This window comes from Hippopotamus amphibius, chromosome 17, assembly GCF_030028045.1.
Source record: "Hippopotamus amphibius kiboko isolate mHipAmp2 chromosome 17, mHipAmp2.hap2, whole genome shotgun sequence".
NCBI classification, from domain to species: Eukaryota; Metazoa; Chordata; class Mammalia; order Artiodactyla; family Hippopotamidae; genus Hippopotamus; species Hippopotamus amphibius.
The window spans coordinates 21,936,560-21,949,660 of record NC_080202.1 but is presented as its reverse complement, the minus strand read 5'-3'; the positions used below and the strand labels follow the sequence as shown (position 1 = coordinate 21,949,660).

The 13,101-nt window shown below is 39.3% G+C and overlaps 1 protein-coding gene across 13 annotated transcripts in view; it reads left to right on the top strand.

The window, feature by feature from the left end:
- Nucleotides 1–13,101, top strand: part of TADA2A (transcriptional adaptor 2A) — a 44,971-nt gene that overhangs the window by 28,495 nt on the left and 3,375 nt on the right. For all 13 annotated transcript variants that reach the window (XM_057715006.1, XM_057715007.1, XM_057715010.1 and 10 more), the window contains 6 exons: nucleotides 3,470–3,533; nucleotides 4,908–4,951; nucleotides 7,584–7,694; nucleotides 9,056–9,127; nucleotides 10,937–11,069; nucleotides 11,640–11,683. In XM_057715006.1, the coding sequence (XP_057570989.1) occupies nucleotides 3,470–3,533; nucleotides 4,908–4,951; nucleotides 7,584–7,694; nucleotides 9,056–9,127; nucleotides 10,937–11,069; nucleotides 11,640–11,683 (468 nt within the window). The remainder of the gene's footprint in view (nucleotides 1–3,469; nucleotides 3,534–4,907; nucleotides 4,952–7,583; nucleotides 7,695–9,055; nucleotides 9,128–10,936; nucleotides 11,070–11,639; nucleotides 11,684–13,101) is intronic.

Sequence of the window (13,101 nt, the reverse complement as noted above, 5' to 3'; positions counted from 1 at the left end):
GTCAGGGTGAATGTCTCCAATGAAAGATGATACATAATCCAGATTGATGTTATTACCATTCCATTATACCATTATACAATTAATATTACTGAGCATTAATAACATGCCTTTTATGTTTCCTCACTTACAACTACTGGAAGGAAGTAAACTGTTTGGCTGGGTTTTGTATCCCATCCTCAGGCACCTAGAAGGTTGGGTGATGCCACCAAGCTCTTTTCCTCACCCAAGACTTTGCTATGATTCATGGAATTTGTCTAATAAAGGAGATTTAAGTGGTCCATTATAGAGGCCCGGGACACAATGGAGGGATATGTAATTACGTTCCAGCCATACCAGAAGTCTTTCAGAATGGGCCTCAGAAAGATATTTCATGTGAAGTAGTGTCTAAGGAAGAAAATAAGGAAGTTCTGAGATCCCTAAATGACATCTTGTATTTTAATGAAATAAGCAGGAATTGTTGGTGCAGAGAGAGAAAGAGATGGAGAAGACTCCTTACTGGGTGCTCCCTGTGTCATGCCTGGCATGTTGTGGGTCACCAGTGCAAATACACAGCATAGTTCCCTTTTCTTCAGGGGACATCGCTCCCCACCTACTTTCATTTGAGAAAATCTCTCCTAAATTTGTGGACTCTTCTTTCTCAGAGTTTCCCAGGTGCTAAGCCCTGGGTACAGCATCTTCTAATCATTGCTGGCCCATAACCCAGGCAAGGAAGAGGCATCATGAGCTCCTTCCTCGACACTGGGTCTATGTTTCCAGCACTTCTCAGGGTTGTGCATTAGAGCAGTTTACTCTCCCTCTATTTGGAAAGCTTATTTCAGCAAAATTTCTTGGCCAATTGTGGATACTCCCCCACTTCCCCCCCGCCCCCCCAAATTTTCTTTCTTTGGTCCGTATTGTCAGTCTTTAGAGCCTTTAACAGTTAGTAGATCAGAGGTCCAGCCTGGTCACTGTGCCTACTTACCAACCTATTGGCAGTGCCCGTCCCTTGATAGTGATTTGGCTGCTTGATTTTTAGGACTTTTTAGACATAAATGCTATTCATAATAATAGCTAGTACGTATAGCACTTACTGTTTGCCAGGTACCATTTAAGTCCTGGACGCATGTGAACTCATTTAATCCTCACAAAACTCTTTGGGTTGGGTGTTATTATTATTATCCCTGTTTTATAGATGGGAAAATTGAGGAGTGGAAATATTTTTTCTTTTTAGATTTCACATTTTTTATCTTCTATGGCTTAGCCACATTCCTGAGAAGTGGAAATAGATATTTTTCCATTCTGCTTTCAGGGAAATGCACAAAGGAGTGAAGTGACTTGCCTACGGCTTCCTAGTTGCTGACTTTAACCATTAGGTCACAGTTGTCTTTCCTTCCTAGCGCCAATTATGTACATCTTGGCCAAAAGCTTTGGGGGGTAATGACTTTTAAAAAGCTTTGCTTCTGGGGAATACCTGAGTTACAGGTTTGTGCTTGTGTGCTTGCAGTAGGGACTTTGATTGGCTTCCCTGCAGTTAAGGCCTCTGAGTTGGTTTTCCTGCCAAGCAAGCAGTAAGTGCCTTCTGTCAGGAAAACAGAAACATGTTGCCAGCTATTTTGAACAATGTTAGAAATACATTGCAGTGGGAAGGAGCTGCCTCTGACTTCTGCCCACTGCTTGAAATATTTTAAGGCTGGCCGTTTGGAAACTTTGTTATCAGTCCCCAGTGTAATCACAGGGAGACTAGTCATTCCCCAAAACTGAGATTTCAGAGGCCTTGCATCAGTAGAGAGGTTATGGGTGGTTTGGGTTTGTTTGTTTTTAAGGAGCTCTTGGTCTTTGTTGCCCTGCCTTACTGGACCCTCCAGTCACTAAGTAGAATGTGAACATGTAATTCAGTGTCTGCCTCTCCTTTCTTTTCTGCCTGCTGTGGTCCTCCCTGGCTTATTCACGCAGTTAAGATCTTATAATCAGTTGCTGCTCTCTGAGTGTGCTTCATAAAGACAAGAGAGAGCTTCAACTATGAATTTTTCTCTGGGAGAATTCCAGTTCTCCTCCCATTTGTCTTTCTGTGTTCGCTTCCTTGCCTTTGTTCTCCAGAGCCAGTTGTACAGGTTTAAACTACTGAGGTGGCCAAGCCCCAGAACCGTTTATCAGCAGGATTTATTTATAGAGCTTTTTGTGACACCGTCTCCTCAGTTTTTTTCTGCTTAAGTCATTCCCACACAGATCTCAGGAAACAACATGATTAGTTAGTGTCTTAGAAAAATTACAGAAGTGTTTTGTCAAAATTAGCACTAACTTCCACTGGATCTTCAGGTAGTTTCTTCCCTATTGGACTCATCTTCTTATTGAGTAGGTAAATGAGATAAGGCACCTAAGAGCCTGAAACACGATAAGTACTCAGTGTATGTTCGTTATTTACTTAGCTATTTTATTTGCTTCTCTTTCTGCCTTGAACTGTTGACTTCCTAATTCTCTTTCTCATAAGAAGTAAAGGTAGAGTCCACTATAAAACTTGTACTTAAGTTGTACTGTGTGTCAGAGACAGTTCCTCTCCCCCCATTCCTCCTGCCTCTTCCACCACGCAGTTATGTAAAGTGCACCTCCAGCAGCACAGCGTTCTAGAGCCTGTCGTTCCACAGCAGCTGTATCAGGAAACACTGGCAGGATCTGGGGCACTTTGTGGTACCTGTGCTTCTACACGGAACACATATAAATCAAGAAAGAGTGCATTTATAGAAAAGTTCTACAACCTAAAAAAAAGTTTGAAAACCGTTGCCTTAAATCTTGGACCTGATACTGAATTATTTCTAGTTTGTGGGCAGTTAGGAGGAAAAATGAAGCAATGTTGTTTGAATTTTTGAACCTGTTAGAAACGAACAACAACAAAAAATCCATGATGGTTAATACTTTTTTTAATACTTAAAGTTTAAAAAATATTGCTTTCACTCACCTCTTCAGATCATCCAGCTAGAATTTATGTTATTTTTATCTCACACCCAAGGGAGAGTGGCCTGGATAAAATATTCCTGGTCATTTCCCAGTGATTGAAGTTATATACAGATGTAGTACATCTGCTTATAACTCAGCATGTTAGATTTTAGTATTTCTTTCTTCTAATCAGAAACTCTAATAGGTGTAATTTCTAGCCTGTGTGTTACCAAAGTTCAGACTCCTTGATCTGTTATAAGAAAGGTAATAACATACATAGCAAGGCATGGTCAAAGAGATGTTCAGTAGAAAGCAGGAATTGTTATCTGTAGGGTAATCCCATATAAACATATACACAGGGAAAAAGAACTTCACTGTAATTTACTGATACAGAAATTCAGTATCCTAGATTATTTTTGTTTTCAAGAAACAAATTTCCTAGACCACTGAGTATGAAATAGCAGTATGAGGTTAAAAGTTTAGGACAGCTTGGGCAAAAGATTTCTTCCTGTCTTGGCTTTATTTATATGTAAGGGTTTGTTTGTTTGTTTGTTTATAGCTCTGAAGATGGCTGTAGTAGATATCTATCATTCCAGGTTAAAGGAGAGACAGAGGCGAAAAAAGTAAGTCTATAAAACCATCCTGCCTTCTTTTGGCTTTGGACTATTGACCACATTTAGCCCATAAGAACAAGTTCCACTTGTGGCTCATTTTATGACCCTGAGGAATACATTTAACCTCCTTGGGTCTCAATTTTTCCATCTGTTAAAAGGAAATAATAATACCTTTTCTTTTTTTTGCTTTTTTTACTTCCTCCTTCCTTACCCTTTCTTGATGTTATGATGACCAATGACTAATATGGGTACACTGTTTTAAGGAAAAAAGGAACAAGAAAAATTCAAGGTATTATTAAAGTTGTTACACGTTTTCTAATGCTCCATTCTAACTGATCAGTTTTTATGAAAAGTCTTTTATCTAAAAGGATCTCAAAGAAATTATGAACAAGTTTCAGGCACTCTTGGTTATTCCTTCTCTTTGCAACAGAACAAAAAGCATACATTCAGACTGAGAAATTCTGGCTCCCAGACCCCTGTTGGATTACAGAGACTTTAACAATTCAGAGCAGGGTGTGCAGAGGGTGTGTGTATATGTACGCGCAGGCATGTTACCATGGTGTTACTAACTAGAGACGCAGTGGCGTCACAACAAGAAAAAGGAATGGGACTTGGGGAAGCACTCTGGAGGGACCACAATGTGATCTAAAGTAAAGCTTCCTCTCTGCATGTCTGGAGTTAGCTTCTGAGAAGCACTGAAGAAGGTTACCCAGCTGTTCTTGTGAGAAGCTTCATTGCTAGTCATGAATACTTTTGGTATAAATCAAAGGTTCCAGACACATAACTCTGCATGGTTTACCTAAATTCTGTTTTGCTTAAAACATGCAACTAGAGCTAGACAGTATTGTAGAACTCAGTTGTTGAGGTCTCTATTAGATCTTATGTTTTATCATGCCATTCCATTAAACATGCACAAGATTTATTTCAAATAGCTTCAAGGCATTCTGTGAATATACAGTTGTAAATTTTGAGTGTGTGATCATGGTGCCGTTTATGGTTAACAGATTTCCCTTAAATGGCTGTTCTCAATTATCATTTCCCTAAGCCAAATAGATAATTTTTATGACATGGATATAGATTACCTTCTGTTTCATCTTAAGTTACAGACCTGTTTTTCAGTGTTTGTGAGGGCTCATTGATTCATTCATTCATCCAGCAAATAGTTATTGAGAGTCTACATTACCCAAGGAGAGGAAAAACATGATGCTTGAGAGCCTAAAATTGTGCTAGTGACTCACTGACCTGCAGAACTTTGTGGGGAGTGACTTCTCTGGACCTCGATATTCCCCCTCATAGTGTTTAGGATGTCTAATGAAAGCTGTGTGTGGAAGACATTGTTAAATGTGAAACCAATTATTATATATATTATGTTTTTCATTCTAGAATTATAAGAGACCATGGATTAATCAACCTTAGAAAGTTTCAGTGTAAGTATTAGCTGTTTTCTTTATTTTAAAATTTCTCCCAACATTATTGGGAGAAATCTATGGCAGTTTTAAACAAATCATTTATGGCAGTAGTTCTTTATCCACGTTGCATACTAGTATCACCTAGGAAGCTTTAAAAAATCCTGATGCCTGACAGTCACCTCAGACTAATTAAGTTAGAATCTCTGGAGGTAGAGCTACAACATCTGTATTTTTTTTAAAAACTTCAAGGCAATTCTGTTGCATCATAAGAGTTACAAACCATTAATACATGGTCAATAACACTAGCATGAGAATTTGTTTTTTAACTAGTGTAGTAATTCAAGCATGAATATTAATGGACCATTTTCTGGAACTGAGTAGAGTTATGTTTTGGAATTATATGTTAGGCATAACATAACTTTGATCATCAGGTTGTGAAAATATTTTTATGGAAAAAAATTAACAGGAAGCGATACCTTTATTTTGCATGGGGCAAACAAACAAGAAAAGACATTAGCATTGTATGATGATGGAAATAAACCTATGGTGATTTTTAAGTGATTGCTAACTTTGACCTCACTCTTAAATATTGGTGATGCTAGTCTGGGCAGAAAGAGTCTGTGCTTTTTCTTCTACACTGTAGAGTTTGTTCAGCAAATAAGAATGATGATCTCATAATAATTGCAATATTTATGTATGTTTATAATAGTTGTATGTCACAAGACCCTTTTTTTTGTAGAAGTAACTAACGATGATTGTGCTTCACATGCTAATTGATAGAATCCTATAGGGTTTGACACTCTGCCACTGAGGGTTTTAATAGAGTCATGAGCATAAGTAGATTACATTTTAATGTCCTTTGTATTTTCACTTTCTATTACACATTTTTCAAGTGATTGGGGTGTTTTCGTGATGTCACTGCTAATAGTTACATAATATGTTGTATAGATACATAAATATATAATGATGTGCTTCATCTGTCTTTTGTTATTAAATATTTAACTTATTTTCAGTTTTTTTTTAATCATTATAAATAAAGCTTAGGTAAACTTGTTCTTTATCTGTATTTAGAATTTTTTATAAGCTGGATTCCCAGAAGTGGAATTAATAGGTCAAAGAATATGATTATTAAAAATGTTTGACATGTTGCCAGATTGTTTCCTAAAAGATGGTTTTATCAATTTATATTCCTTCTAGCTGTATAAACTATTGCCTGTTTAACCTCCTCCTCATCAAGAGCTGTGGGTTTGCAAAAATAACCCAAGGTCAGATTTCCCTTGCCCTTTCTGTAGACAGTAATTGGTCATGTTCTGGTAGCCACAGTAGTGGGTTCTTTTGTCTGAATTCCTGGGCTTTCCACAATAGGTCAGTTGGATTTTAACCTTTACATAGTAGACCTTGACTCTTGCTTAAATTCTGTTCTCAGCTGGTGGACAGGGGTCAGTTTAGCCTCTTTATTCTTTTAACTGTATTTCTTACATACAGAGCTGAAGGGAAGCTCTTTGGCTTCCGAGAAAGAAACTGTGATGTGCGTTGCAGTTTGAGAGGTTTTAGTTACCGTTATACTGAATGTACATGTGACCTTAATATGGTAAGAATAAGAGTTTTTTTCATCAAGTTAAAAAATTTTCCTCCAAGTGTTTCTGTATTATCCCTGTAGAGGAGTGGGGTTTGGTGGTGAAAGTAATCAATCTGTGGCTACCCATCAAATCAGCTCTTAGAATTTGTGGGCAAGAATTTCTCCTGCAAAGGAAGAGATTCGTCTGAAAAGAGGAATTAATTTAAATAAATAATTTAAATAACTGTCATAAGTGAAAGCTTGTATTTTTAGCCTGAGAGTGGACAGAACTAGCTTGGTTACTCTTATTGAAATGACTGAGTAGCAGTTTGAGAGTTCCTGGCCACTCCAACCTACCAGTTATTGTTGGTGGGTTTTACTACCCATCTTTTTGCTGATAGCTCTTTTTATTAGAAATTTGGTCAGTAGCGATCCTCAAACTTCGTGACCCTGGCTACCAATATGGGTATCCCAAATGGCGCATGTGACGATTTGCTTCCATGATGGTGATCAAAATAAAACTTGATGAGTAGTACATTAAGTCATGGTACTTCGTTAGTTTAGAGAAAGGCAAAATGACCCATGTAGAGAGTGAGGGAATAAATGCCTCACTTGAGGATATGTAGTTACAGAGATTTTCGGTGGGGCGTGCAAGAGAGCACGCACTTTTTCCAGGCTAATCTACCTCTTCTAGATGAATTACTGCATCTGCACCTCCCTTGTTCTTCAGAAGTTAATACCAGAGATTTTGCCCCACATTGTTCCTGAGAACACATGATCTGCCTTTAATCGTCTTTCCTGATACTGCCAGCACTTCCTGCCCATGTACAGATTGAGAGACAGCGAGGTGTGGAGATCACCAGGATGCTCAGCGGTGCAGATGCTCTCCAGCAGTAACAACATCCCTGTGTCATAGTCACTCTGATTTTGTTATCATTATGATAAGTGTGCTGCATTCTTAGCTTTCCAGTTTGCTTCCTCTCATGGATAAGTTAGTCACGTGAGGTTAGGAATAATGTTCTTTCATTTTACTCCTTGTACAAAAAAATGCGGAAAACTTAGAGGTCTTTATATTCTTTACTTTCTCTGTAGTAATGGAACGGCGGTATCCCAAAGAAGTCCAAGACCTTTATGAAACAATGAGACGATTTGCAAGGATAGTAGGGCCGGTGGAGCATGACAAGTTCATTGAAAGCCATGCATGTAGGTGGTTTTTTAACCTTCAGCAAATATTTGTGTGTGTGTGTGTGTGTGTGTGTGTTTATATAAATAGGAGAGATAATGATATGTTTTATGTGAAGTTCTATAAATATAAATAAGTGGATTTTTTTGTGTCTCTTCCCCTTTATTACTATGAGATAAATTTGGGACTTTGGGGCTGGGAGAAGAAAGCTTAAAAAGCCTAGTGGCTTTTTTCCGCATCAGATAAACACAGTTTAGTGTTTTTTTCCCTCTTTTTATTATGGGAGTTTTCAAATACATGCAAAAATAGAGATCATAGTTGGATGACTCATGGAGAATAGTATATAGTACTTCCATCATTTTCTTGCCTTTTTCCCTGTGAGAGCTCTACCTAGTTACCATTTGATTTCTCACTATTAAAAAATTGAAATTGTTAAGGCAGTAAGGCCTAGACTATCAAACAGTCTGGACTGGGGGGCTCGGTCTATACCTTTCATCATGTGATTCAGGTATTTGACCCCCAAGTTTCGTTCTGGGAAAGTACTTCATGAAGGCTCTTGTCCTGTTCTCATCATGCAGATATTTCTTGTGTGACATTGTAGGCATTTATCTGAGCCACGTTGGTTGCCCTCACCAGACACCCTGTTTGGTTGGCATTCTTTGTGTGATTTATACTGGGTGACTGATCCTTTACTTCCTGTCCCAGTTCATGCCATCCCTGGTTTATGTGTCACTGCAGAGAACTACACCCTGTGAATTGTCCAGCCTCTTCCTTCGTCCTCTGTTTCAAAGCGCCCAAATTTGAATCTTCTATCACGTAATAACCCAAGCAGTGCAACCTGATCTGTGTGCTCAGAGCAGGCAGAAATCTTTGGTTTATGGAAAACACAATGCTCTTTTGTTCCTATAGGAGAAAAGCTGTAAAGAAACCATCTGGGACTTGAGCACAGAGCTTTTGTCCTTCCCTTGCCAAAGGGCCACCTCAAGTAATACCAGAGACAGGTTTCATAAAAGAATTTGGTTTTGTGGCTAGAACTTTTAACAGAGAATAAACAGAGTAGGGAAATTCGGTGGTTTAAAAGATTATATTCATTACTTCTGTAGCTAAATGAATTCAGCCAGTTCACTGTCAGTTTTCTAGGTGACAGTTCCAGCTGCTTTCTGCAGCTGGAGACAGAAGCCAGAAGACAGCTGGAGTACATTTTTGTCGGCTCTTAGGTAAAATTTCTAATGAGATATTAGCAACAATTAGGATTCCCCAAATGAAATTGCCCAGTCTCTTATATAAGACAGAATTACTGAAAATATTCATCAGAGTGCTCATTCATATTGATTTTGTTTTTCCAATTTTTCTCCTGTGTTGTTTTTTGGGGAATAAACAGTGGAATTTGAACTCCGAAGGGAAATCAAGAGGCTCCAGGAATACAGGACAGCAGGCATCACCAGCTTTTGTAGTAAGTAAGCCTCAGCTACTCACTAAATCAGAAGGCAAGTCTGCCAAACACATAGAGGACGTCTCTGTTTGAGGTGCTGTCGAGTTTTTTTTTAAACAAGCTTTCACATTTCAGAATGAGTTTTCAATCTTTCCTGTAAAGTTTCGTCTGTTTAATCCTTATAAATACCATTATATGGGTTACCTGAGGTGAAATAAACATTATGACACAGAGAGAAGAGAGGTGCTGCTTTAGGTTTAGGATTCTGTTGTGGCCTCTAAAAAAAAGGATTTTGTATTCCAGTATCCCAGTAGCCTCAGCCTTTTTGATTGTAGTGATCCATAGTCCGATCACTCTTATTAGGCAAGCTTCAGCTGGCCCTAGGGGCTGGCACCCCAGTTACTTGAGGTGGTGATAATTATATTAATAGCAGCTAACAGTTTACCATGCAGCAGACCCTATCCTGTGCCCTTCACCTGGATCGTGACGTTTAATTCTCATGACAAACTTATTGTTATTTTCATTTAATGGAGAAACTAAGGTTTAAAGCAATTAAGGAGCTAGTTGTAGTAGAGCCAGGTCATAAGGGAAGGTAGTGTATGTTAGTAATTGAGAGCTGAGGTCTTCGGGGCTTCCTAGGTGGCGCAGTGGTTAAGAATCCGCCTGCCAATGCAAATAAATAAATAAAATAAATATTTTTTAAAAAAGATTAAATTAGAGATATTGCATGAAAACATAGCAGAGTACCTGGCACACAGTAAATCCTCAGTAAATGGCAGGTTCCGTCATTTTGTGTTGTTGGAATGATCTTCAGCGTTTCTTCCTTCTTCCTGTTGGTTGAAAGCTGTCATCCATTGCTCACAAGAAGCAGCTCTGTGGGGGTTAATTCAGCCTAGTATAATGGCTGTTTATTTCTAACAGTGGAAGCAGTTTACAAAATAGGATTTTATGTGGGGCATTAATCCATAAATAAGGGAAAAGTGGAACTGCTTCAGCTGAAGTGTGGTGGTTCAGGTCGTGTGTAGAGCCCAGGGCCACCAGTATGTGGTGGTGCCCTTGCTCTTCCCCTTAATCCCTGAGATATTTTCATGGTATCCTGGGCCTCTGTGGAACATAGTTTGAAGCCCACTGATGTGGTATTTCGGATCCTGTATACATTTGTAACGTGGAAAACACTATGCAGCTGTTTAGCAAGATGCATGTAAAGTCTCTGCTACCAGGTTTGGGTTACCTGATATTGGTTCCTCTGGGAAAGAGGGGAAAGCAATAGTACTGATCAATGAGGATTTATTTTTATTTGTAAATCTAACTGGATTTTAAGGACGAGTGTATGTATATAGCACTTGCGTGACTTGGAAAAATATAAGGATAGAAAAAAAATAGAACAGGAAGCAAGCATGACAATATTAAAAGTTACTTTTAGGGGATGGAAATATGAATGACTCTTTGTATTTTTCAGTTTGGGGGATTTCCCCCCCCCAAATTTCTTAAGGTGGAAAAGGAATAAAAATACTTTCATTTCTTGTGAAAAAGGGAATTTCAAACTAGGGGAAATCACTTTACTCTTAGGAAAATAATTGTGGAAGCAGTTTTGCAAAGGAAATTTTAAAAAGACCGGGAACTCCCTGGCAGTCCAGTGGTTAGGATTGGGTGCTTTCACTGCCGTGGGCCCGGGTTCAGTCCCCGGTTAGGGAACTAAGATCCTGCAAGCCTCATGGCGCGGCTGAAAAAATAAAAAATGAAGATGAACTGTTGCTGATGAGTTAGGAAGCCCTTCGGTTATTTCTGCTGTGTTGTCATTGTAGTCACAGTGTTTTTTAATATCTCCAGGTGCCAGAACCTATGATCACCTCAAGAAGACACGAGAAGAGGAGCGCCTCAAACGCACCATGCTCTCCGAGGTTCTCCAGTACATCCAGGACAGTAGCGCCTGCCAGCAGTGGCTCCGCCGGCAGGCTGACATGTGAGGAACTAGTCCAGGGGGAGGGAACAACCTCCAGGAGGTTTTGGCCTTTACCTGTTTTTTCAGACAATTCTGTGGGCACCCTCCCCTACATGGCAGAGCTGTAGTAATTGGGTAGTGAGAAGAATTCAGACAATTTTAGCAGGCTGTCTCAGAAACAGTACGGTACTGAGTTTTGAGAAACATAACTGGCCTGCTAGAATCCTACTTTGCTACTTTGACCTTATTTTTTAAAATTAGTAAGTTCCCTCCCCATGGTTTTTTTCTCCCTCTGTATCTACTGGTATGATTTTCATTGGAGAATCATGTTCCTACCCTTTCCCCATGAGTGGTCTCTGTGATGTGCCAGACCAAGAACTCTACTGAGCAAATCCAAGTGATTTCTTTCTCTGCAATAGATTTCCTTTCCTGGGTAGTACAGTTGGGACATCCTGTAAAACGTAGTACAGTCTGTGTCAGTGCTTCTCTTGAAAGTAACTGACCTGATAAATGTCACCCAATCTCACATGGGCTTTTGGAAATTGCTTTCTTTGATATGACATAAGTTAAAATTTTTCTTCTTCTTTGTAGTGATTCTGGCCTGAGTCCGTCCATACCAATGGCTTCGAATTCAGGTAATTATTTTTTTTTTAATTTTTTTTAATTTTTTTTTATTTTTTTGGGGGTACACCAGGTTCAATCATCTGTTTTTATACACATATCCCCGTATTCCCGCCCTTCCTTGACTCCCCCCGCCTCGAGTCCCCCCCACCCTCCCTGCCCCAGTCCTCTAAGGCATCTTCCATCCTCTAGTTGGACTCCCTTTGTTATACAACAACTTCCCACTGACTGTTTTACAGTTGGTAGTATATATATGTCTGTGCTATTTTTTAGGCTAGAGCAAGTCTTGATTGTGAAGTTTTCATTCTAGGAATTATGGTGACCCAGCAATCCCTTCCGCCTTTGTGGGAGCCAGGTGGTTAGGCAGAGGAATGGTAATTGTTATCCCAATTTATAAACATCAGCAAGTTTTTAAAATCTTCATGGCCAAACAGGGACTTTCCTCAGGTTTGGAGTACAAAGACGGAAAGAAAGAACTCCAGACAGGTGTTTTCTCTATTTTACCAGTGTTCACAGGCAGTTAGTTTACTATGATTCTGTCTACCACAAACTTTGAGATTTGTCTCACAGGGGATAATTAAAGGCTTTGTATCTTACATGAGCAAAGAAGCGTGTTACTTGCCAGAAAAGCAAGACTTTCTTTATAAGTTGGAGATTTAAAGTATTTCTTTATTTCCTTTTTTGAAGTTAGTTTACAGAGCAAGATTAAGCCATGTACTATCCGGTAATCCTTGGTTCTTGGTAATCAGTGAATGGCAGTTTGGGGTGGTATTAGCTGTAGAACTCTGATACAAGAGCATGGTGTTTCTTTGCCTGCTTTCTTGGTTGTCATTCACCCCTGCTCCATGTGGTAGATTAGCCACTTCCCCTGATCAGAACATCCAGACTGCCCCACTGTTTACAGACTGGACTTGGCAAAAAGATGACCAGTTTTACCATTTTTTGGAAGCTTGGAACAACAGACCTTGTGATCCCATTCAGAATCTTGCAGATTCAGGATCTAGACAGGGGTCAGAAAAGGCCACTTTAGGGATGGTAATTTTTTTTCATTTATTCCTTTGTTTCAAGTAATTATTTCTTAATATTTAAAGGAGAAAACAGAGTCTTGTAGGGAATAACCAAGACAGTTAAATCCAAGTTTTATAAGTTTTTTACATCCAACCCCTCCCCAATCTAAATGCAGAAATACAAATAACTTGATATTGGCTAATGAAAATGAATGAACAGACATGACTGGGCTCCTTCGGTGTTTGTGTTTTCCGAACCATTCACACTCGCTCTTTGTTGCTTCCTAGGCAGACGGTAGCCTTTCTCACCCCCTGTGTTTAGGTTGAGGTGACCCCTTGCTCCTCTTCATGCTCTCAGTTGCTTGAAAGGCAGTGCAGAGTCGGAAGCCCGGATCGCTGATGGTAACTCAGCCTCTGGGAGCTTT